Below are 26,149 nucleotides of genomic sequence, written 5' to 3'. Positions count from 1 at the left end.
TGTACTCTAAGTTGTACTTTTCTGTCTGCCTCTTGCCTTTTATAGGTCTCACTTCTAAGCCACGCCTCTAAGTCACACCTTTAAGTCACGCCCTTAGGCCTTGTCTCTAAATCTGATCTCTAAGTCCCTTAAGTCTTGGCTCCAAATCACAGCTTTAAGTCTCACACACCCAAAGGGAAGATCCTGGGTATCTAAAGCAAGATGTTATCAGAGTGTGCTCAGCTGTTGTAGGCTATTGTAATCAAATCTCTTATCAGGGTATATGGCTCATGATGGCCACAAAGATGATAGCCGCTTTCTGTCGCCCCCCCCCCCACATACACACACAAAACTAAGTAAGTAATTTTTTTTACAAGCTTAGCTATGGGCTGGTGATACGGCTCAGTATCTAGGTAATGCATCTGCCGGGCAAGACTGGCAGTGTAAACTGAAATCCAAGAACCCAAGTAAAGGTAAAAGAGGAGACCAGCTCTACAAAATTGTCCTCTGACCGACACATGTGTGCCATGACAGGTGGTGTGCCCGTCCCCATATCACACTCAAGAGAACACACGCACACTAACAATACATAGATTAATGACATAATCCAATAACTTAAATTTCAGAGTAAACCACACAATAACTGCCCATCAAAGCTAACTCAAAAGTTTCGAGTAGCATTTTGTCATTGTTAAAAGCCTAACTCTAATGAATACTTTTAAGACTAATTAAAAGAAAAAATACCTGTGTTAAAAACAAATAGAAGATTTTGTCTCTACAAAGGACAGGATGTGAAGCGACCCTCAAGAGGAAGTTTTCTAAGCCTATCCGCCGTCTCTCCACAAAGTCCGGATCCATGTTATCAGCAGAGAGTTTATGCCACACGAACTCTGCCTAGGTAAACAAAGCAACCATTAGAAGAGGCTCAGGCTCAGGTACATGGAGCTTTACCCCGTCTTAGCATCATTAACGTTCCGTGTGATGAAACATCAAGACCAAATCAACTTGGGAGCAAAGGGTTTACTTGGCTTATACTTCCATATCAAAGAAAGTCAGAACAGGAACTCAAACAGGACAGGAACCTGAGACAGGAGCTGATGCAGAGGCCAAGGAGGGTGCTGCTTACTGGCTTGCTCCTCATGGCTTGCTCAGCCTGTTTTCTTATAGAACCCAGCCCAGGGATGGCTCCACCCACAACGGGTTGGGCCCTCCCTTCTCAAACCCACATCAGTCACTAATTAAGAAAATGTCCCACAGGCTTGCTTACAGCTCAATCGTCTAGAAGCATTTGCTCAATTGAGGTTCCCTTCTCTCAAATTACACTAGCTTGTGTCAAGTTGATATAAAACTAGTCCACACACCATAAAAGAAACTTCTCTTTACAACAGGAGACCATTAAAGAAAATCACAAGTGATCAAAATGCAGAGGACAAATGAGCCCATGGTGCCTAAGGTTCAGGGAACATCTGAGCCAGAAATGGAGGTCTGCTGGGAGACTGCATCTCTCAGGATTGACAGGGAATCTATACCTATGAACCTGACTGCCTAAACAAGACCCACAAAAGGACAACACTAAGACACAGGCTAGCATGGAAGAGGAAAACCTTATGGGGCGTCAACCCTAGACAAAAACTGTGGGCAACTAATAAATGCTAAAAATGGGAGAAAGAGTCTTTCCCATGGAAGAACCCAATTGGTTATCCAGTACCAAATGGTCAGCCTTGAAATCATATACATACAAACAACATTATACAGATTGAGCAAACTATATCTATGTATTTAGGAGAAATATATATAGGAGGTAGAGGCAGGCGGATTTCTGAGTTTGAGGCCTGGTCTACAGAGAGAGTTCCAGAACAGCCAGGGCTACACAGACAAACCCTGTCTTGAAAAGCCAAAAACAAAAAGGAAAGAAAACAAAGAAATGAATGGTTCATTGCAGACTTCTCAGCTCCTACTGCTGTCTGTCTTACCCGCTTTTCTGGGAGAGGTGGCACAACCACATGTGGGTAGTTCACTAAAAGGTAGTTTCTCAACAACTCGAACTCACTGTACCGCCTCCACAGCGAGTCTGTGAGGACACTCTGACCATCAGCATGTTCAACTGACCTGAAACAGAACAAAAGCATTTCTATTACTTAGAAAACAGAACGCACAACACCCCCTCGTTCAAAACCAGCCACACAATGAAGAACTTTCCATGTTTTCTTGCTTGGTCTTACAACCCAGGTAAACAGGGATTCCCTGTCCCCTTTTACAGATGAGGATGCAGCTGTGCCAGATCCATTCAAGTCGAAAGCTCCCACCCTGGCTTTCCTTCTGTTATAGAAAACCTAACTGAACTTTTGAGAAAGAGTTATATTAGAAGCATTCTAAAAGCCAAAGTATAATATTGACTTCACAACATTCATTACATAAGACATTTGTAACATAATTACTACCACAAAGAGGGAATAACTTCATGGCAGAGACCAAGACACCACAAAACCTCAGTTCAGGATATGAATAAATCAGACAGATCTGATTGAGTATTAGGAGATCAAGAGAATCCACGAGGGCAAACTTAGTCTGCTCCGAAAGGACACGAGGAAGAAAACTCACAACTTGTATCTCTTTTTTTTCTTTTAAAGAGCCAGCAGACACCTCATGTTTTATCTACATGAAAGTCTAAGCTACAGTTGAGAGAAAATTAGAATAAAAGAGTATAAAGGTTATATTAAGGCACTAAAGATTTCTGCTACCCTCAAAAATGCAGGATTTTGTTTGTTGTTTAAGGTGGGGTCTCACTATGTACTTCTTGCTGGCCTGAAACTCAAGAGATCCACCTGCCTCAGCCTAAGTGCAAAGATAAAAAGAGTGTGCCACCATGCCCAGCTGCAGAAACATTTGAAGCACTATCAAGACCTTCTTTTTTTCCCAATTATTCACTTGACAATAACTTATTTGCCCCCTAAGACATGTACATACAACCACAGTGTGCATTTGTTCATTAGGACAAAGTGACAGAGAAGCAAAATCAGTCTTGGAACAGTCGTTTGAAAAGTGTTTCTAATTATGTCAGGCTCAGCACAATAGCTGCTCATCTGGTTTCTTCAGTTTTTAGATGGGTTCTAGCATGCTGGCCTAACTGGCCTCAAATGCCTACATTTAAATGACCCTTCTATATGGGCAGGTAGTAAATAAGACCTTAGGTTAGTGAGAAAAAGAAAAGATGTTAATTTTCCTGCCTTAGCCCCTGAGTAACTAGATTTATACTACTGTCCAGACCTGGATGCCCTGGAACTCAGTGTAGACCAGGCTGGCCTCAAACCCACAGAGATCCACCCGCCTCTGCCTCCCGAGTGCTGGGATAAATGGCATGTGACACCTCACTCAGCTACCAATGTCTCTTTTGAGAAGATTTATTTTAATATTAATTATGTGTATCCTTGTGTGTATGCCATGTGAGTGCAGGTGTCCTCAGAGACCAAGGTACTGGGTTCCTGGGAGCTGGAGTTACAGGCAATTGTGAGATGCCCAGTGCAGGTGCTGATAAGTGAGCTCTAGGCCCTCTGCAAGAGCAGTGTGTGCTCTCACCATTAACCCATCTGTCTAAGCCCTACACTGTTGGTCTTAGCAATTATTACTTGTTCTCACTATTACTGTTTAGACACAGGGTTTTACTATATAGCCCAGGATGGCCTTAAACTCCTAGTCCTCCTGCTCTTAGTGCTAGTATTACACTAAGTGTGTGTACCACTAGCCTACACGTAAGCAATAAATATGTGCGCGCGCGCGCGCACACACACACACACATACACACACACACACACACACATACACACACACACACACACACTGCTGGACATGATGGCACACATGCAGATACAGGAGGTGGATCTCTGTGAGTTCCAGGCCAGGCTGGTCTATATAACATAGAGACCCTGCCTCAAAAAATAATAAATAAACAACAACAAAAAAAACCAACAATAAATAAAACAGATATTAAGCTTATCATTAAGCCTATTAATTACATATTACTAAAAAGACAATACAATATGAAATATAAAACACAATTTTAAATTTCCAACTTTAACATGAAATATTTAATTTTATCCTAACTTACAAGCAAATGTGATCGTCGGGCTTGTCTTCCAAATGAGAAGGCTTTAATACTGGTATACTGTTTCCCAAGACACTGATGCATCCCCACATGCTCTAAAAGACCACTTTCCATACTTCTGTCTTGAAACATGTCCTATCACAAGAGTGCACACCCCAACCTCTGATGGACACTACAGTCATTCACCCTCACTCCAGTGAACTGTTATGCCTTTCCATGCAATCAAGCCCAGCCTTGCAACCCACCGCGTCTCGATGAGGTAAGCAGTGTACGTTTCTTGCATGTTCACGGCATTTCTTCCAGTTCTCTTCTCTGCTTCTGAAACACTGATTTCTATTTTCTTCAACCAAAAATTATTTCCCATCGTCTGGACAAAAATAAATGGAACAATAAAAGCCCTTTAAGATGGTACTGATAGATGAGAATAATAGGGGGTGAATGTGATCAAATGACAGTATAACAAAACCCCATAATTTTGTGCAGTTAATACATGATAGTGGAAATGGTATTGAAAAATTCATAGCCATACTAATACTACCCAGTACTGGTAAATGTTGGTATTCAGCAAATGTTGTTGGACAAACAGCTGAGGCACATATTTTACATAGCAAAGCAGATCTGACCTCCAGGTTACCCCTGCATCCCTTAGCCTCTACCTGTTATGAGGCATGGCTGGCATATTCTGCCCTCTCCCCTGAACTTTCCCCAGAAGCTCTTCCCTTTCTAATCTAGACATTTTGGTCTCTCCTCTCTCTCTGTATGGTTATGTTCCTTGTCTTTCCCCCACCACTCATGTCTCCCTTGACAACATCCCTAGCCTCATTCCCTGGGTCCAATGTACCTACCCCAAGAGCAGATTCTCAATAAACCTGTCTTTATATACTTTAATTTGGCCTGAACTGGCTCATTTCACCATTGGAGAATAATTTATCATCAAATATTTCAAGGTGGTTTGTGGGCTGGGACGACAGCTCAGTGGGCAAAGTGCTTGCCATGCAAGCATGAGGACCTGGGTTTGGATCCCAGGTCCCATGTGAGAGCTGGATGAGGCAGCATACACCTGTAACTCCAATGTCCCTTCCATAGCACAATGGGAGGCAGTGAGAGGAGAATTCCCAGAAGCTCATGGGCCAACTAGCCTGGGCTATGCAACAGAGAACTGTGAGACCAAGGTTACCCTCTAACCCTCACACCCATGTACCACAAACACACAGATCCATTACTTGAGTTGCTCTGGCTTACTAAGTGACAACAGCAAATGGCAGTATCTCTTTATCAGCGCACTGCAGCACACCAGCTTCTTGAGGGGTATTTTAATAGGTATCATACATTTAATGTGTAAGCAACCAAGAATAAATCTATACAGGAACATATAAGAAAGTGTCTCTAGATGGGGTGCAGCTAAGAGGTAGATTCCTGCTTAGCATGTATGAGGCTCTGGGTTCAAGTCTCATCACTGTAAAAACAATTTTTTTAGGTTATATTATAAACAGAGAATTCTGGGAAGACTATCTAGCAGATGATTATCAAGTAACAAGTGTCTGCTAACCCATCAACACAATACATGCATAGATTCTGTCCACAAAAGTATTTGCAGTGGTTTGGAATTTAGCTCAGGACGGAACCCTTGTCTAACAAGCACAGGGTCCTAGGTTCCATCCTATCTTAGTGAGGTTACCTTTACTGCAATGAAAACCTCAACACGAAACATGTTGAAAGGGGAGAGGTATATTTTGCTTACATTCCATATCAGAGTTCATCATCCAACCCACATACACATGTGTGCACAACCCTCTTAAAAAAAAAAAAAAAAAAAAAAAAGCAGACTCCTTTGTGGAAAGGCAGCAGGGAAGGGTATATTAGGAAAAAATATAAGGATACACATATAAAAAAATACCTGCCATAATGAAACTCATTATTTTTTTGCATTTGTTAACCTTAAAATTCATACATCAAAAGAGATTGAAAACAAAAGAGCAGTTTCCTTTATTTCTACTAGAAGAACTGCACGTCTATATAAAAAACAAAGCAAAAACAAAAGTGGTGGCTGACCGCGCACGCATGGTCGCACACCACTAAGGAAAGAGCTTGAATATACACAAACAAGGCAGAAAAGGTAGAATTTAGTGGAACGTCTGTGCTTTAAGCCTTTTCTTCCTTGCTCAAGTGTAGGGATGGGTTTGAATTTTAAAACCTGCTCAGATAATCATTAGGGACAGTCTGTAAGGGAGTGAGAATAACAGCAATATTGGTACAGTTATTTTACATGTATATGTAAATGCCTACATGTATGTACACCATGTATAGGTCTGATGCCTGCAGGGGCCAGAAGAGGGCATCAGATACCCTATAAATGGAGCTACACATTGTTGTAAACCACTCAATGTTGGTGCTGGGAACCTAACCCAGGTCCTTTGCAAGAGTATTCTTAACCACTGAGACATCTTTCCAGCCCTCAGAAGATTTTAAAAAGCTACACAGGTTGATGGCTTCTGGTAGGGAGGTGGGTGGGAAATTTTCTTTAAGGGGTTGGCCATGGGGAGTTTGACCAGGCTCCAGTGTAGTGAGAGTTTTGGTTTCTAAAAAAACCCAATTATGTTATATGAATATGTTTTTGTTTTAATCCCAGGTGAAGGATGTGTGGCTGCTTCAGTCTGTCCACTATTGCAGGTTGTCCTAATGCTGTTTGTATTCTGATGTTAACTCTGCTTCCTCAAGAGGGGCTGCCCCTGACATGTAGTCAATCACCCACTCAGGTGAACCTTCTTCCCATTTTAACTGGTCAATAAAGACTAGAGCCTGTGATTGGGCAGTGGAGGGGAAAGGTGGGATAGGAGGTCTTTGAGAAGAGGGCAGGGAGAGAGAGGGAGGAAAGAGGATAGAGGAGGAGGAAGAGGAAGAGGAGAAGGAAGAGGAAGAGGAGGAGGAAGAGAAAGAGGAAGAAAGGAGGAAGAGGAGGAGGAAGAGGAAGAAAAGGAGAAGGAAGATGAGGAAGAGGAGGAGGAGGAAGAGGAAGAGGAAAAGGAGAAGGAAGGTAAGGAAGAGGAGGAGGAGGAAAAGGAGGAAGAAGAGGAGGAGGAAGAGGAGGAGGAGGAAGAGGAAGAGGAGAGGGAGGAAGAAGAGGAGAAGGAAGAAAAGGAGAAGGAGGAGGAGGAGGAAAAGGAGAAGGAAGGTAAGGAAGAGGAGGAGGAGGAAAAGGAGGAAGAAGAGGAGGAAGAGGAGGAGGAGGAAGAGGAAGAGGAGAGGGAGGAAGAAGAGGAGAAGGAAGAAAAGGAGAAGGAGGAGGAGGAGGAGGAGGAAAAGGAGAAGGAAGGTAAGGAAGAGGAGGAGGAGGAAAAGGAGGAAGAAGAGGAGGAGGAAGAGGAGGAGGAGGAAGAGGAAGAGGAGAGGGAGGAAGAAGAGGAGAAGGAAGAAAAGGAGAAGGAGGAGGAAGAGGAGGAGGAAGAGGAGAAGGGAAGGGGTCTTTTTTATTACATACTTAGAATATTTTTTGGCCACCCGAACGTGGGACTAGTGCGGTTCTCAACAATAGCTTACCATTTTACTAACTGGATTGAGACAGTCCACAGCCATTATCTACGATTGTCTCCTGCTCTAGAATGTTGCTATTTTCGCCAGCTGCAGATAGTTTAATTCTGGGGACTCTCCAGAGGGTACACATTGAGAGCCCTGAGAGGGCCTGTGGCAGCTGTTGCTCCTCTTGCTGCTGGCCCCTCCCCCTGGTTGCTGGTTTCTCCTGCTGTTGCATTTGCCATTGCTGGTTTGCTGGACTGCTGAATATTCTGACAACAAAGAATGGGCTTGCCCCAAGGAATGCAACAACCCTAATCAGCAGGAAGTAGCCTATAGAGGCTATGCCCCCCTTTCCCTCTAACCTTTCTCACCTACCTAGTGTTGGAGTGTTAGGAGTCAGGGTGGAATAAGGGCTGGAAGGGTGGTCGAGATAAGAACACAATAAAGTAGAGAAACCCACACCAATACTCCAGTGAGTACAAGGACAACACAAATTAGACTTTTTTTCTTCTTTCTGTTTGGGGGGGTCACAAGGGTGGGGGCGAACCTGGGAGGACTGAGAAGTGAGTGTAATTGGGGTTCATGATATGAAGTTCCAATAATCAAAAGAAATATTATAGGAAAAAAGCTACACAGGTTGTGGTGATGACTCAGTAAAGTGCTTGCTTGCTATTGATGCATAAGAACCTAGGTTTGGATCCCCAGTACTCAGAAGAAAAGCCAAGCAAAGTGCTGCAATCTTTAAATTCTAGCACTGAGGAGGAGGCAGGAGGATCTCCATGGTTTGCTAGCTAGCCAGCCTAGTTCAATCAGCTAGCTCCAGGTGAGTTAGAAACATTGGCCCCCCAAAACAAGGTAGAAAATGATTCAGGAAGATACCCAATGCCAGAATCTAGAACCTACAGAAGTCCATACACACATGAACACACACAGAATGCTACAGTAAAAGTGAGAGCCACAGTACACAGAAAATTAAAGTTATGCATGACAGTATATACTTAGGAAGCACGCCCAGGAAAAATGCAAAGTGATGTATATTTATATACACAAGAGAAAATAAGAGCTAGAAAGAAGCCCTTCAGCCAAAAGAAAGCTCAAGAAATTACCTAAGAAAAGCCAGTAAACGGCAGGATGATGAAAGCCACACTGGCTGAGATACCCATACAGCTGTTGTCCTATAGTCAAACGTTTTGATTTAACACCATCTGCTCCAGTGAAAACTCTTTGAAATTTGAAAGCACACACTGATAAAGCAAATTACCTTCTCAGCCCAAAAGATAATGCATTAATCATGATTTTAGTCTGTCATACTATCCAGTTAGAATAAACACGAAATTTTTAAAAAGTACTAAATTCAAGAATAATAAAGCCGTTGGTCAGTGCTGGTGCACACTTTTAATCTCAGCACTCAGAAGGCAGAGGCAGGTGGATGTCTAGCTAGCCTGATCCACACATCAAGTTTCAGACCATCCAGAGATAATACAGTGAGACTCTGTCTCGAAGAAAGTAAAGGATAAAAATAATAAAAGATTATTATCAAAAAAAAAAAATCAAGAGTGGCTGGAGTGGCTGGAGAGATGGTTCAGTGTCTAAGAATACTGGTTATTCTTCCAAAAGACTAGATTCAATTCCCAGCTCCCATATGGTAGCTCACAACCACCTATAACTCCAGTTCCAGGAGATGCAGCATTCTCTTCTAGGCACATACATGGTGCAGACATAAATGCAGGTAAAACACCCATGTAAGTGTGTAAGTGCTTGGAAAAGACAGAAGCTAAATCATCGGTTCAGTTTAAAACTTTTCCCCCCATTAATTGATAAAAACCTCAAAGGCTTCAAACAGAAAGGATTATTAGAAAATTTAAACAATTCAGCATAAGAAAAAAAACACTCTGACAAGATTCAAGTAACATAAAGTGTTAGCATTTTGTCTGGGCTCCGCCCCACAGCTACCAGGCAATGGCCATGTGTGCATGACTCACTATAAAAGGGGCTGCTTGCCCCCTCCTCTCTCTCTTGTTCTGCTGCTCTTGCTCTCTCCTCTTGCTCCTGCTCCCCCCTCTCTCCACATGCTCATGGCAGGCCTCTACTGCCCCACACCCCCGCCTTTCTCTCAGTTCCCTTCCCCAGGCCCCGAATAAACTCTATTCTATATTATACTGTCGTGTGGCTGGTACCTCAGGGGGAAGGGATGCCTCAGCATGGGCCCGCTGAGGCACCCTCTTTCCACACACCTTAACTCACTCACCTCCACCAAACATATTCCTAGCTTCTCTATCTTTTTATAAAACACAACATAAAGAAATAAAGCCCCTGCAAAAAAAAAAAAAAAAAAAAGTAAAAAGCAGATTTACTTTAGCACCTCAGTAAACCGCAGATGATAGCAGGAAATCTAAGTTGTTCCTTCTAAAGCAAAATATTCTGAAGAAGCTGATGAACTAACTGTTCCTAAACTCATATAAAACGCAGAAGACTCAGAATAATAAAAACTACTTTGAAACAGAGTTCTATTCTATGCAGTTCCCGAAGAAGCTAGAGTAATCCAGACAGTATAGAACTGGAGTAAGGACAGACACACAGACAGAAATAAATCTTATATCCAAGGTCAGTGATAGGTTATTTCTCCACCACCACCAGTGAAATGAACCAATTCAAACCAGATTAGATTATATTAAGGGCAGATTAGATTATATTAAAGCCAGATTAAATTATATGAAAGCCAGATTAGATTAAATTAAGGGCAGATCTATTGGAAAGCTGCTCTTAGGTTGGCGAGTTCACTGGCCCCAAGGACAGAGGCCAGGGAAGTAGCCTTGGGGAAGGGAGCAGGAGGGAGGAAGAGAGAGAGAGAGAGAGAGAATGAGCAAGCTGTCTGGATTATGTAGAGAAGAGCCTCTGGGGAAAGGTGGCCCCAAGAGGGGCCAATTCCCTTGGGCTGGGAATTTCAAATTTTGGGGCAGGGCATACCAGGTAGGAACTAAGGGATGCTGGAGAACCTGGAGACCAGGTCTGCTTTGGTATATAAAATATGTACCTCAGACCCTTGTCTAAAACCAGTCAGTTGACTTTAGCAAATGCACCAGGGTAAATCAGTAAGTAAAGGACAAAGTATCAACAGGGTGGCCAGTGAGGGGGGAAGGAGGTAGTGGGTACAGCTTTTCCTTACACTATAAACAGACAGAAAGTTAAAATGGTTCATACACATATATCTAAAAAGCCAAAACTGAAATTTCCAGAAAACATAGAATGAAACCTTTGTTCTTGGGTAAGAAGAGACTTCTTAAATACAAACTCAAAAACACAATTAAGGACCAAGTGTGACGGCCCACACCTTTAATGCCAGCACTCAGGAGGCAGAGGCAGAGGCAGAGACAGAGGCAGATGGATCTCTTGAATTTGAGGCCAGCTTAATCTACACAGTAAGTCTGAGTCAGCCAAGGCTGCATAGTGAGACCCTAAACAAACAAAAAGAAGGAAACCCAACCAACCAAAACCAAACCCCATATAATACAGAGAGGGAAAGAATGAGATTAAAAGAGTCTATTCTTCACAAGACACCACTAAGATAAAGAAATGAAAGCATCTCTTGGAACTGAGTCAAATCATAACTAAGTCATATCTAGAGCATACAAGTGCACTTAGGATTGAATAACAAGCAATTAAAATCATGATATTGATATTGTGGCACATGGATGTACTCCTAGCACCCAGAGTCAGAGGCACGAAGACCATGAGTTTTGAGTCCAGTCTAGCACACACACAAATAAAAAATGGTAGCCTGGGCTATGTGGCAAGCTAAATTTAAAAAAGAAAAAGAAAAAAAAACCCACATTGCAACCAACAGTGTAGGTATAATGACAAATCTAGACAATGCCATGTGTTGATGAGGATTAGAAGAATGGTGGATGGTCTGAATGAAAATGGCCCCTATAGTCTCATATGTGCTTGGTCCCAGTTGATAGAACTGAAAAGAAAGGACTGGGTGTGGCCTTCTTGCTCCTGACGCTCATGGGTTCACCCTCTGAAACAGTAGGCCTCAATAAACTTTCTTCTGTAAGCTGCTGTCTTAGTTAAGGTCACCATAGCTGTGATGAAACACCATGGACCAAAGTCTGTTGGAAGAAAAGGGTTTCTTTGGCTTACACTTCCAAATCCATAGTCCATCCCTGAAGGAAGCCAGGACAAGAACTCACACAGGGCAAAGACCTAGAGTCAGGAGCTGATGCAGAGGGCATGGAGGAGTTCTGGTTATTGGCTTGCTCCTCATGGTTTGCTCAGCCTTCTTTCTTATAGCCCAGGGATGGCCTCAACCACAACCGCATCGATCACTGATTAAGAAAATGCCCTACAATGACAGCACTCAGGAGGCAAAGGCGGTGGATCTCTGAGTTCGAGGCCAGCCTAGTGTACAGATTGAATTATAAGACAGAGCTACACAGAGAAACACTGTCTTAACAAAATAAAAAAGAAAGAAAGAGTCCTACATGCTTGTCTATAGCCAGGTACTATGGAGGCGTTTTCTCAGTCGAGGCTCCTCCTCTCTGGTGAGTCTAGTTTGTGTCAAAATGACATAAAACTAGCCAGCACAATTGCCTTGGTCATGGTGTATCATCACAGCAATAGAAAAATAACTAGGACAACAAGGAACCATCACACAATTGCTAGTGAAAATGTTAAAAAGAAAACAGTACCAGTATCTTACAAAGTTAAACGTGGGTAGCTCCAGAATAATTCTATGGATGCATTCTTTAGGACTATCATAAATTTCTAGGTCTGCTTACAAACAGTTAAGTATAAAGTTGCCACATGATTGATAATTACATTCCTATATATCTGCTCAAGGGAACACTTATCTAGACAAAATTCTTAACAGCTAAAATCCAGAACAAACAATGTCCATCAAATAATGAATAAACAAAATATGAAATTGCCAAAATTCAAGTATTTATTCAGTAAGAAAAAGGAATGTACACTGTAACAAGGGTCAACCTCAAAAATATTCTAAGTATGTAATAAAAAAGACCCCCTTCCCCTCCAAAAAAGGGCCATCAAACAGGCCCAAGGCATCAAAAAATCTCCAGCTCTCATAGACTTCCAGAAAGCCAATAACCACCATATACCTGGAGCCCAGAGGTCACAAAATCAGTCTGACTTATCACCCAAGATTTGGAAAAGTAATTTCCTCCAAAAGCAATTTCAGGGTCTGACTTTACCCCCACTCCCATCCCACTCTGGACTACAAAACTTATTCTTAGACCCTGCATGGCAGGTTCTCCTATCCCCGGGTTTGGAGGTGCCAGGCTCTGTTGTGAACCCTCCTGTAAGGTCGTAGTCTACCATGACTGATAGCTCCCGGAGCTTGGTGCAAAATGAAGGGCTCCCTTTTCCGGGGGAAGGGGGCTTCCTCTTTTCCACCTGACCTTACCTGAGGAGTCCCGCATCCTCTATTTGAGGAATGTCACAAAGTCCTTGGTGAAATTACAGGTTCGATTTCCTTTCTCCCCATAAGAACCTGCTCGGCAGCACCTGGAATCCCTCTAAATGAGGCATTCCCAGTACCTTAAGCCTCAACTGATGATGTACATTCACCTGAAAACCCCTTCCACTCTCCAAGGTCTGTATAGCCCTTGTTTACCCCGATTAAAGTGCACAAGCTGACTATCTAAGAGAGCCAAGTCTTTATTTTTTCTTTTTCCTCTGCTGCCTTATTTCTTAAACGTTAAGAAGCCAGACTCAAACAACAGCAGTGACTGACGCTATTTATGATGAGGGCAGGAAGGGGGATGCTCAAACGCTAGGGGGGAGGAGGGAACTTGGGATGACGGAGGTGTTCTTAAAACCAGGTTATGAAAATGGTTATACTTACACTTCTGATTGATATTGAGCATTACCAAACTTATAAAGCCTTTGATTAATATTTAAAAAAAAATTGTAAAAAGAGAAAAAGAAAATGGTTGTACAACTCTGCTAATTAACTTAAAAAAAAAAAATCACTGAATTGTAATATAATTCTCCGCCAACATAATAAGCCAGTTCAAGCCTGATTAAAAGTATAAAAAGCAGTTTACTGGGAGAGTTCACCAGTCTCAAGGGACAAGGTGAGAAGTCACCAGGTAGCCAAGGAGACAGAGAAGGATCAAACTCAGGCCATCAGACACTGCAGCAAGCACTTTTACCAGCTAAGTCATCGCACTTGCCTACAAATTATACCCCAAAATGATGATTTTAAAAAAGGAAAAAAGTTCCACGAAGCTATACTGCCAAGTAAATTACATAAAGTTAAATAAGGAACAAGATAAATGTCTCCATCAAAGTACACACAGGAAAAGGTAAAATAACTATGTGGGCACTGGGGCAGACAGCTGGGGGGAGGGAGAGGATACACACCTGTGATCCCAGCTAGGGAAGCTGAGAAGAGTCAACAGTATAAGGCAAGCTTGGCTATGTCAGTGCTCACATGTGTGCACTCGCCCTCCCTCCTGCTCTCTCTAAGATCATATGCAAAGCTAAAGAGAAACGCATCCAGATGACTATGAACACGGAACACGCCGAGGAGCATCTAGCCATGTTTGCTAAAGCACATCCAATCAGCAATTTAATAACCATACAGAGAAGACAGACACAAACTGAGGGAGATTCTACAAACATTCTCTACCATTTACAAACTTTAAGACTGCAAAAGTAAAAACTAAGTGATTTTTTTCAGACTAGAAGAAACAAAGGGACAACACTAATGGATACGCAAAGCTGCACTGGACCTGTTCTGAAGAGCACTCCTGACACACCTGGCACATTGCTGACAATGACAGTGTACACTTAGCAGTGTCACTCCCCTGACTTTGCTGTCAGTACTGTGGCTACACATAACATTGTCCTTGCTCGTCCTGAAATGCTCTTGGGCCAGAGATGAAGCAACAGCGTGCTGGCAAGCTGATCTCAAATAGTGTCTGGAAAAAAGCTCTTCACAGTCTGCTTACACTATGGCTTGAACATGCAATGTTATGCCCCCTCACCCCCCATCCTCCACCCCCATTGTATTGACTACTCAAGTCCGCTGCTGGTAGAATAACTCTGGGAATCTGTTAAAACCTTAGGAGGAACAACCTGTATGGAGGAATTAGGTCACTGGGGCACTGTCTTTGAAGTGGCTCCTCAGGCTCTTCCCTGCCCTTATGAAGTGGACAGTCTCCTTCACATGCTCTAGCCACTACGAAATTCTGCCTCCAGGCAGAATGGAGCCAAGCAGTCAGGTATACCAGGAAGCCATGACCAATCCTCAAGTTGTTTCTGTCAGGTACTTGGCCACAATGACACAAGTACAAATTATAAATTTGAGGTTTCAAAATGCAAAAACTTTTCTGAGACAAAGTCGTTTGTTCTAAGCTGGCTTGAAACTCGTGAAGTCCAGGATGGCTTTGAACTACAAGCATAAGCCACCATACTCTAATTCAAAACATTTTTTTTAAAGAATTATTTATTTAATGTATATGAGTATACTGTATCTGTCTTCAGACACACCAGAAGAGGGCATCAGATCCCTTTACATACGGCTGTGAGCCACCATGTGGTTGCTGGGAATTGAATTCAGGACCTCTGGAAGTGCGGTCAGTGCTCTTAAGTGCTGAGCCATCTCTCTAGCCCTCAAACAATTTTAAATGGTCATACACAACAAATTTTGTTTCAATTATGTCTCAGGAAATTAAAAAAATACACAGTTTCCAAATCATTGCAGAGTATAATTTGAACAATATCTCCCATTTTAGTCTGTTGTGAACAAAACCCTAAACAAAAATCTAAATTGCAAAGCATTAAATATGACAGAATAAAATTAAAAATAGTTAAGGCACAGAAATACCTCAAACTCCCTATGTGTGGTAGTTTGGATGAGAATGGACCCCACAGGCTTATATAAGCGGTCCCTGGTTGGTGAACAGTTTGGGAAGATTCATTAGATGTGGCTTTGTTGGAGAGGGCTGGGGGCTGGCTTTGAGGATTCAAAAGCTGATGACAAGGCTGGCGAGATGGCTCAGCAGTTAAGAGCACTGACTGCTCTTCTGGAGGTCCTGAGTTCAATTCCCAGCAACCACATGGTGGCTCACAACCATTTGTAATGGAATCTGATCCCTCTTCTGGTGTGTCTGAGAACAGCTACAGTGTACTCACATACATGAAATAAAAAAAAAAAAAAAAAAAAAAAAAAAAAAAAAAAAAAAAAAGCTGATGACATTCCCAGTGTCTCTCTCATTGCCTAATGTGATCAAGATGTAAACTCTCAGCTACTGCAACAGTTCCATGCCTGTCTGCTACCATGTTCCTGCCATGATGATCATGAACTCAAACCCTTTAAAACCGTGAGCCCCAAATTAAATGCTTTCCTATGTAAGTTGCCTTAGCCATGGTGCTTTAGCACAACAATTGAAAACTAAGACATTATGATAGACAGAAAAACAAACAAAAAACATTAATTACACAGGCATAAAATGGAAAGAATAGATGAATACAAAAATAAGGCAAGGAAATTAGAAGAAAGCAGCACATATCCTCAAGCCCAACAGACAACTGATACCAGGAAAAGATAAGTCTGTGAGAGAGCTTTCCATCAACTTTCTGTCATGTAAGAACTAACGTCCCAGAAACTCTCCAAGGGATTTCCAGGGTGACTCTGCCTTAGTTTCCTCATTGCAGAGTTAAGTAGACCCTCAATGTTGTATTCCCCCAGCTCACAACTCTAACCCCAAAGTGAGGATAGTAAAAGTAAGGCCCAAGGCTGCACGGATGGCCACCGATGAGGAGCACCCACTCTCCCTGGCCAGAGTCTGGTTCCTGACACCTACAATTGAACATGTTTATAATGACCTGCAACTCCAGCTTCAGGGGAGCTCTGATGGCCTCCACAGGCAAACACACATGGCAAAACTCACAAAGAAACATAAGAGGCTGGAGAGATGGCTCAGCGGTTAAAAGCAATGACTGCTCTTCCAGAGGTCCTGAGTTCAATTCCCAGCAACCACATGGTGGCTCACAACCCTTCTGGTGTGTCTGAAGAGAGTGAGCATGTACACACATACATAAAATAAATAAACCTTAAGAAAGAAAACATGAATGAAATAAATACATTAAACAGTTTTTACATTATTTTATGTGTATGAGCATTTTGCCCTTATGTACTGTCTTAGTTTGGGTTTTATGGAGGTGTAGAGACACCATGTCCAAGGCAACTCTTGCAAAGAACAACATTTAATTGGGGCAGTTTCAGAGGTCCATTATCATTATGGTGGAAAGCATCACAGCATCTAGTGCTGGAGAAGGAGCTGAGAGTTCTACATCTTGATCCAAAGCCAGCAGGGAATGCAGGAGACTGTATGTCACACTGGGCGTAGCTTGCGCATGTATGATCTCAAAGCCCACCCCCACAGTAACACACCTCCTCCAACAAGGTCACACCTCCTAATAGGGCTACTCTTCAAGGACCAACCATTCAAACACACCAGTCTATGGGAGCCATACCTTCTCAAGCCACCACATTATGTATGTGAGCCACACACATGCCTGCTGTCTGAGGTCAGATGAGAGCATCCAATGCCTTGGTGCTAGAGTTACAGATAGTAATGAGTGACCATGTAGGTACTGGGAATTGAACCTAGGTCCTCTGCAAGAGCAGTAAGTACTCCTAAACATTGAGCCAACTCTCCAACCCCTAACATTTTTTATTTGTTGATTTTGTTTTGTTTTCAAGACAGAGTTTCTCTGTGTAACTCTGGGCTGTCCTGGAACTTGCTCTGGTCAGGTTGGCCTTGAACTCAGAGATGCACATGCCTCTGCCTCCTAAGTGCTGGGATTAAAGGCGTGCGCCACCACTGCCTGGCAGTGCAGAGCCTTGCTTGTAGTAAATAGGTTCATACCCTTATAAAGACCCCAGAATTCCTTTCTGCTTTCCACCGTGTGAGGACCATTCATGTGAGAACCATGGAAAGACAGCCTACAATGAGCCCTCAAGTAAGCCTCCACCTGGAACTCAAACTACCACTGCTTTGACATTGGCCTTCCCAGAATCCAAGGCCATAACACATTTCTATTGGTCAGAGGCAACCAAAGCTAGAGTTTTGTTAGAGCAACTCACACAAACTAATTCTGAGCCTACCTCACAATGATCTTGAGATCATTTAGGGAACCAAGGTGTGGTGGTTTGAATTAGGTATGACCCAGCCCCCCCCAGTAGACTCACGTGTTTGAATGTTTGTCCCATAGGAAGTGGAACTAACAAATTACTAAGCACAGCTTAACAACTACCCAGACAAATGTTTATTCCTATATGCAGGATGTTGAAAAGATTGCTGTTTGGGGAAGTATTTATGGTAAGATTAGTTAAAAATTATTAAGGCCAGGCTAGCGAGATGACTCTGCAGTTAAGAACACTTGCTGCTCTTCCAGAGGACCTGAGTTCCATTCCCCAAACCTATGTCAAGTATCAGGCAGCTCACAACTACAGCTCCATGGAAGTGACACCCTCTTCTGGACTCCTCGGACACCTGCATTCATATGTATATACTTCCACACAGGCACACACATACATAAAAATATACATATATAAAGACAAATCTCTTTAAAAATCTTTCATAAAAGTATTACAGTGACTGCCAAGGATGGTGGCACACACCTTTAATCCCAGAATTGGGGGCAGAGACAGGTAGATCTCTGAGTTTGGAGCCAGCCTGGTCTACAGGTGAGTTCCAGGACATCCAGGGCTACACACACACACCAAGAAGAAAAGAAAGGACCAGGAAAAAAAAGTATTACAGTGAATATTCATGAAATCCAGCATATTGTTTCTAATATTATTACATTATTATTTCTTTAAGATTTATTTATGTATTTATGTACACACATGCTTTGTTTGCATGTACATAGGAAGAAAGGGCCTTTGATACCATTATGGCCATTTGTAAGAAACCATGTAGGTACTAGGAACTGAACTTGGGATCCTCTGGAAGAATGGCCAATGCTCTTAACCACTGAGCCCTCTCTACAACCCCATTACATTATTCTAATCATTCCTATTATGATTCTTAAAATATTTACTCATGTGTGTGAAGTGGAAATTTCTGCTTCCTTTGGGGATTCAGTTATGTCATGTGATGTTTTGTAAAAGCAGACACATGTAGAAAGATGTTTTGCTGAAACAGACACAGGTGAGAGGATGTTTGCTGAAGCAGACACCTGAGACAGAGCACAAATGATGTTTAGAAAGAATATAAACATAAGCCAGACAGTGGCAAGGTTCTTGCGTTGGTTCTCCTTGCGCCGACTCACTGAACTTCACTTGTCGTGACTTTATGAAGAGTAACTCACCAAGAATCTTGTGATATTCTAGAAGGTGCTTCTTGCTGCTACAGCAGGCTTGTGCTGATTCTGTGGAACCTTAATGCTTCTTCTGGATCAAGACACTGCTACTGACTGATTTGGTGTTTGGTGTTTGCCGATCAGACTGGACTGCTGCTATCCTGACAACAAAGACTGGGATCTCTCCAAAGAACTACTTATAAGTAGGTCCACAACCCATTTCCTATTAACCTTTCTTTTCCCCTATCTCTGATACGTGGGGTAAAATGAAGGTTGAGCCGGGCAGTGGTGGCGCACGTCTTTAATCCCAGCACTTGGGAAGCAGAGGCAGGTAGATTTCTGAGTTCAAGGCCAGCCTGGTCTACAGAGTGAGTTCCAGGACAGCCGGGGCTCCACAGAGAAACCCTGTCTCAAAATCCACCCCCCCCCCAAAAAAAAAACACAAAAACAAAACAAAAATAAAAAAAAAAAAAAAAAAAAACGAAGAAGAAGGGAGGTTGAAGCATTTAAGAACCTTTATTAAAGTAGGTTTTGGGAGCTGGAGAGATGGCTTAGTGGTTAAGAGCACTGATTGCTCTTCCAAAGATCCTAAAAAGATCCTAAGTTCAATTCCCAGCAACCACGTGGTGGCTCACAACCATCTGTAATGAGATCTGGTGTCCTCTTCTAGAACACAAACGGTGACAGTGTGTGTACCTGAGTGTATATAGTGTATTAGAGCATCCATGATTGAGCACATGCCAGTAGAGGACATGAGAGCCCCAGGAACTAATAATACAGATGGTTCTGAATAGCCATGTATGTGCTGGGCTTCAAACCCAGGTCCACTGCAAGAGTAGTAACTGCCTTTAACCACACTAAGCCATTCTTTAACACCCCTTATTATTATTATTATTATCTTTTTTTATGAATAAAAATATTGAGAGGGCATTCCTTTCAATTTTTTTTTTATTTAGAGTGTTATCTGTGTTTAAGAGAGCCAAGACAATGACATACAGAGACAGAGAGGCAGAGCAAGAGTGAACCAGGTGTTCTATGAACATGAGAAGACAACTTTTCAAGAGTCACTTCTCTCCTTCACTTCATTTCCGAGGCAGGAGCTCTCTTCCTATTTCTGCCACTGTGCTGCAGCAAATGCGGGCTTCTAGCTGATTCTCCTCCATGTCCCGTCTCACCACAGGAAGGCTGGGACTAGGATGACAGATCCACATTACGGAGGGAGTCAGGGCAAGGACTGAACAAGAGGCCATGGAAGACCCCTGGCTTTCTCAACTTGCTATTTTAATACAACCCACAGCCACCTGTGCAGGAGTGGCACAAGCAAGCTTGGGCTAGGCCCTTCTGTGTCAGTTAGCAATCCTGAAAATACCTCACAACATGCCGACATGCCAACCTAATTGAGGCAATTCTTCAACTGAGAATCCCTCTTCTGAAGTGATTCTAGTTTGTCAGGGTGACAAAAACTAACCAGCATACCAGCCTCCCTGTTACTTCCTGACTTCAAAAAACCGGATTACAGATGACAGGATCAGGAATACAGAATGAAGCATACACATCCAAGCTTTCCAGCAACTTTTGTTGCTGCTCTTGTATGTTTTTGTTTTGAAACAAGGTCTCTGTATGTAGCCCTGTCTGTCCTAGAACTATGTAAACCAAATTGGCTTTAAACTCACAACAGAGACATGCCTGCCTCTGCCTCCTAGTGCTGGAATTAAAGGTGTTGTGTGACCACAATTAGCTCCAAGTTTCAACAAATCTTTGCCTTTCTCAAGAAAAGTGATGTTTATCTGATCTTTGAGAACTGTCAACTGAGGTCAATGTCCTAGTTCCATGCACACATGCCATGTATTGTATATAGCATATATGTATATACATACATACATGTGTGTATACACACATACAAAATTATTGTTGACTGGGTATTTGTGCAATAAGTAAAATGTATCATTGATATGTTTTCACTGTGCTGTTTAAAAATAAAGAATTATGGACTAAGCATGGTGGTACAAGATTATAATGACAGAAAGAGACTGTGGTAGGTGAACAATGAAGTTCAAGGCTAGCCTGGACTATACTGTACGATCTCAAAAACACACACATACAAAGAATCGTGTTGCCTGGCATATAGCAAGAGCTCACTATTATTTATTACTCAATACTTGTAGGTCTAGGGTTTTTTTTTTTTTTTTTTTTTTTTTTTATAAAAACTAATGCATGCTTACCACATAAGCATTTGAAAGTATGAAAAAAAGTTAAGTAAGCTACCATATCCCAAAGCTAATCGTTATGCTTTTATTAATCAGTATGTATCCTTATATTCTCCTTTCTAGGAGAGATACCTCTGTGACTCAAGTAGGTTCCTTGGGGGTACAACTATACTGATGATTGTGTTAATTATCCTTTGCACTACAGTTAGCAAACCCCTAAGAGAATCCACTTACAGAAAGATTGATTTTTGGAAGTTCTAGTTCATCAAAACTGATTGCACTGGCTTTGGTCCCAAAGCAAGGCAATCCACTGTAGAAGGGGAGCTGCAGACCAATACTACCATTTATCTCAGGGCTTGGAAGGGAAAAAGACTGGAAGAGACCTCTCATTGAGGTCCCATAATCACCTCAAGGGCTCACACACACACACACACACACACACACACACACACACACACACAACTTGCCACTTCTAACTGAAATCTTCACAACATTCCAACAGTACCTTAGACCAAGCCTACAACAACTGGACTTTTGAAGTTCTTACCCAAGCCACTGCAGTGGTTCTGGGCTTTTTAAAAGATGGTATGTTTGGGTATAAAGAATAGTGGAAGCTATAGTTAACTGGCTTAGCTCAATTTGTTACTACAAGCTATCAGAGGTCAGAAGGCACATAAACAATGTAAGCTTATTGCTTAGTCTCAGATTTTGGGACGTACAAAGGATCAAGGTACTAGGAGACTTGGTATTTGGCGAGATCGTGCTGCCTGGTTCATGGACAGCCCTATTTCACTGTGTTCTTTATCACATAGCAGAAGAAAAGGCATCTCTAAAAGCCAGCTGAGTACTAGTCCCCTATCTCGAGCTTCCTGTCTGCCAACCTGTGAGAAGCAGCCCCCACCATCAGCTCCTGCTGCTTGCATGTCCTGCCCGTCACACGGGGTCAAGCAACCATGGGCTGAAACCTCTACAACTGAGCTAACACAAATCTTTCCTACTTTAAAAGTCAACTGAAACACAAAAATAGAACAGTATCACTAGGATCTCTTCTGTACAGCACTAATCTTACTCCTAAGGACTTTGGGCTTGATCTAGTCACTCCTCAAAGGCCCTATTATAAAATGCTACCACCTTGGTGATTAGGCTCCCATCTATGAATTTGGGAAAGATACATCCAGCCAACAACTAAGGAATAAGGAGGTTATAATTGGGTTTGATGGCACACAACTGTAATCACAGCACTTGGGTGGCGGAGGCAGGAGGATCAGGAATTCAGTGCTACCTTTGGAGATAAATTTTGAGGTAAGCCTGGGTTATATGAATCCTTGTCTTTAAAAAAAATTTTTTTTAAAAAGGATTATAATACATTTCCCTCCTTGATACTAGTTTTTGTTCCTTTGTTTTTATTTTGAGACAAGGTATTACTACATAGTCCTGTCAGCCTGCAAATTGCTACGCAGACTAGGCTGACCTCAAACCTACAGAGATCTGCCTGACTCTACCTCTGCTTCTGCCTCTTGGGTACTGGGCTAGGAGGCATACACCACCAAGCTCAACCAGATACAAGTGTTGTAAGGGCTGGAGTGTAGTAGTACAACACTTGCCTAGAATGTATCAAGGTCCTGGTTCCAATTCCCAGAAACATACGTATACTGCTGGATGCAGGGCATATGCCTATATTCCTAATGCTGGAGAGAAGAGGCGTACTGAGATCTCCAAGGCTTGCTGCTAAGCCAGCCTAGTCTACTTGCTAAATTCCAGTCTGGTAATAAATCATGTCTCAAAAAACAAGGTGGTAGCTGGCCATGGCCCAGCTTTTAGGCCCAGCAGTTGGGAGGCAGAGGCAGGTAGACCTCTGTGAGTTCCAGGACAGCCAAATCCTGTCTCAAAAGAAAACAACAAAATACAAGGTGGACAGTACCTAAGGAATGTCACCACAGTTGTCCTCTGGCATCCACAGCCATGCATATAACACATACAGCACTTGCACTCACATGCAGAATCACACATGGTATATACACACAATAAAAGAATTATTTCGGGCTGGAGGGATGGCTCAGCGGTTAAGAGAACCGACTGCTCTTCCAGAGATCCTGAGTTCAATTCCCAGCAACCACATGGTGGCTCACAACCATCTGTAATGGGATCTGATGCCCTCTTCTGGTGTGTCTAAAGAGAGCTACAGTGTACTCATATACAGAAAATAAATAAAACTTTTTTAAAAAAAAAGAATTATTTCTTATATTCCACTTATTTATTTAGAGATGGTCTTAAGCACTCTAGGATGGCTTCAAATGTACCACATAACCAAGAATGATCTGAACTTCTGATTTTCCTTTCTCCACATCTTGAACACTGGGATTGCATGCATGTACCAGTTCACTTATGCATGAGTAGTTTATGCTAGAGAACAAACTTGGGACTTCATGCATGCTAGGCAAGCGCTTTTCCAATCAAGTTACATCCTCAGCTCCTAAAAAGTATGATTTTAAAAAACTTGCAGCTTAATCAATGTTAGTCAGCATTCTGTTACTACAACTAATATCTGTTACTACAACTAATATCAGAGCAGGGGAGTCAACCTAAAAGAAAGCTCGCAGCTTGGGGATTTCAGACTACTGAGCTGGTTCTTGCTTTGTGCCAGTAGCAAAGTGGTAGATATTGGCTGGGGAGTGAGTGTACTCACATCATATGTAGTAAGAGTGGGAGAGTGGGGAGAAAGGCGGGAGGGTATTGTGGTAGTTGAGTGACATGTTTGGGGAGGTTATGGAACACTTAGGAGGTAGAGCCTTTTGGAGGAAGTCCATTACTTGGGTGGGCTTTGGAAGTGTTTACTGCCTCATCCTGCCTCCTGTTTTCTCCTTGCATCCCTCCTGAGTATGAAAGTTTGACCAGCCAGCTTCCTGCTTCTGCCACTATGCCATGCTTTCCCTGCCATAACAGACTTACTTGTCTAGAACTACAAGCCACAGAAAACCCTTGAGTTGTTTTGTCATTGTAATAGAAAAGTAACTAAGACAGCTGTCAATACTGCCTTCAAGGCACCTGCTGCAGCCACAATGACTTATTTCCCTTCATCTACACACCTCCTAACAGTGCTACAAGTGCAGAACAAACTTCTAACCAGGACCTTTGAGGAGACATTCAAAGCTACAGGATGTATCTATAAAATTTCTTTTCCATTTTCCACTACCCTCATCTGCAGATCCACTTAGATCTGCTGTTCATCAGGGAGGGAAGGTACTAATTATGCATTTGGATGTCTAAGTACCAGCTGAGCAAACTCTCAGTTTCTGTAAGCACTGCCAAGCCTAGAGCACATTCCCTTTAAACCACCACTTATGAGTTCCAAGGCAATGACGCTCAGTGACCATCGACTGCGCCAGTCTCTTAACTCACTGAAAGCTTTCAACCTTGAAAAGGAGTGTTCGTGTCTCCATTCTCTCTGGTTCCCCTCCTTGTTGCTAGTTTTCCTTCCCTTCCTTCCCTTCTGACTATTTACTATTTTTCTTAGAGATTGGATTTCTTTGTTTCTTCCCTTTTCTAGCACACTGTTTTGGTTGTTGTTGTTTTGGTTTTTTTTAGATAGGGTCTCTTTATGTAGCCCTGGCTGTCCTGGAATCAGGCTGACCTCAAACTCAGAGACCCACCTGCCTCTGACGCCTAAAGTGCTGAGATTAATGATATGTCACCATGCTCCCAGTCTCTAAATCATTTTAAATAAAATTGACTACAGTTTTGTTTAAATGAATGTACTGTTCTTTACAGGGTAAGAATACAAAAAGAAATGAGATAAGATTTCTAATTAGACAATGGCAAAGGAGTGCAGAATCATGGAAGGAAAAACAAAAGGACATGCACACACAAACACATGCACCTGTACATACACGAACATGTACACACAAATTAACATAAATGTTTAGATTCTATACTATAAGTTCATATTAATCAAACATGTATGTTCACAAAATAATAAAATTTTATCATCATGATCAAAATCAAAGTCCTTCTGATGCCTCGAACAGACACAAGGGTTGTGTGTAGTTCTGTAGAAAAGTGTTTGCCCGGCATGTGTGAAGAAGCTCTACGTTCCTTCCCAGAACTAAAATAAGGGTAGGGATGGGGTCATAACCACAAATTTGGAAAACATATTAAACCCTGAAAATATTCAGTATTCATGGGACACATCTGGCACTACTGAAGGGAGTGTATACTGAATAACCACTGTGGAAACAACCTAGCACTGACTGCTACACCTCAACATACAACTACCCTATAATTCTGAGATCCCACTGCTAAATTTAGACTAGAATCTTAGACATTTTGAAATAAGAGATATTTAAGAGTAAAACTAAAGAATGTATTATTTAGAGATACTTACAGTCATAAAGTAAGAGGAAAGTATGGAAGTTCATATCTGTAATCCCATCACTTAGAATCAAGAGAAAGATTCCCAAAACTTCCCGGCTAACCCTGATAAAGATGAGAGCCTATCTAACAAAGCAAAAATACCACAAAACAGTGGGTCGTGCCTGTAATCCGAGATCAGGAGTTCCAGGATCCCCTGAGCTACATGAAATCTTGTCTAAACAAAACCACATAGAATAGTCTAAGTCTGGGCTAGATAGACAGCTCAGTGATTAAGAACATTCTGTGGCCAGGTGGTGGCACAAGCCTTTAATCTCAGTACTAAGGAAGCGGAGTGAATCTCTGTTCTGTGTTTGAGGCTGGCCGGGCCTACAGAGTTCCAAGAAGCCCAGGCTACACAGAGAAAACCTGCCTTGAACCACCCACCCCCAAAGAACATTATGTGGCCAGAAGACCTAGATTCTATTCACAGCATCCACCTGGTGGCTTACAACCAACACTTCCAGCGGATCCAATGCCCTCTTCTGACCTTCACAAATCACACACACACTCTCTCTCTCTCTGGCAAAATACTCATACATACAGAATAAAATAATCTTTAGAGTACATACTGCTCTTGTAAAGGACCCAAGTTCAGTTC

At 42.3% G+C, this 26,149-nt stretch overlaps 1 protein-coding gene across 1 annotated transcript in view; it reads right to left on the bottom strand.

Annotated features, from left to right (window-relative positions):
• The window catches only part of Snx4 (sorting nexin 4), a 66,351-nt gene that overhangs the window by 38,366 nt on the left and 1,836 nt on the right, over positions 1-26,149 (bottom strand). Inside the window, exons 2-4 of the mRNA XM_034515536.2 lie at positions 4,327-4,448; positions 1,953-2,088; positions 724-873 (exon numbers count right to left, since the gene is read on the bottom strand). Coding sequence (XP_034371427.1) covers positions 724-873; positions 1,953-2,088; positions 4,327-4,448 — 408 coding nt within the window. The remainder of the gene's footprint in view (positions 1-723; positions 874-1,952; positions 2,089-4,326; positions 4,449-26,149) is intronic.

Source organism: Arvicanthis niloticus, chromosome 12 (genome assembly GCF_011762505.2).
Source record: "Arvicanthis niloticus isolate mArvNil1 chromosome 12, mArvNil1.pat.X, whole genome shotgun sequence".
Classification (NCBI taxonomy): Eukaryota; Metazoa; Chordata; class Mammalia; order Rodentia; family Muridae; genus Arvicanthis; species Arvicanthis niloticus.
The sequence above is the reverse complement of the archived record's forward strand: the minus strand, read 5'-3'. Positions and strand labels throughout refer to the sequence as shown.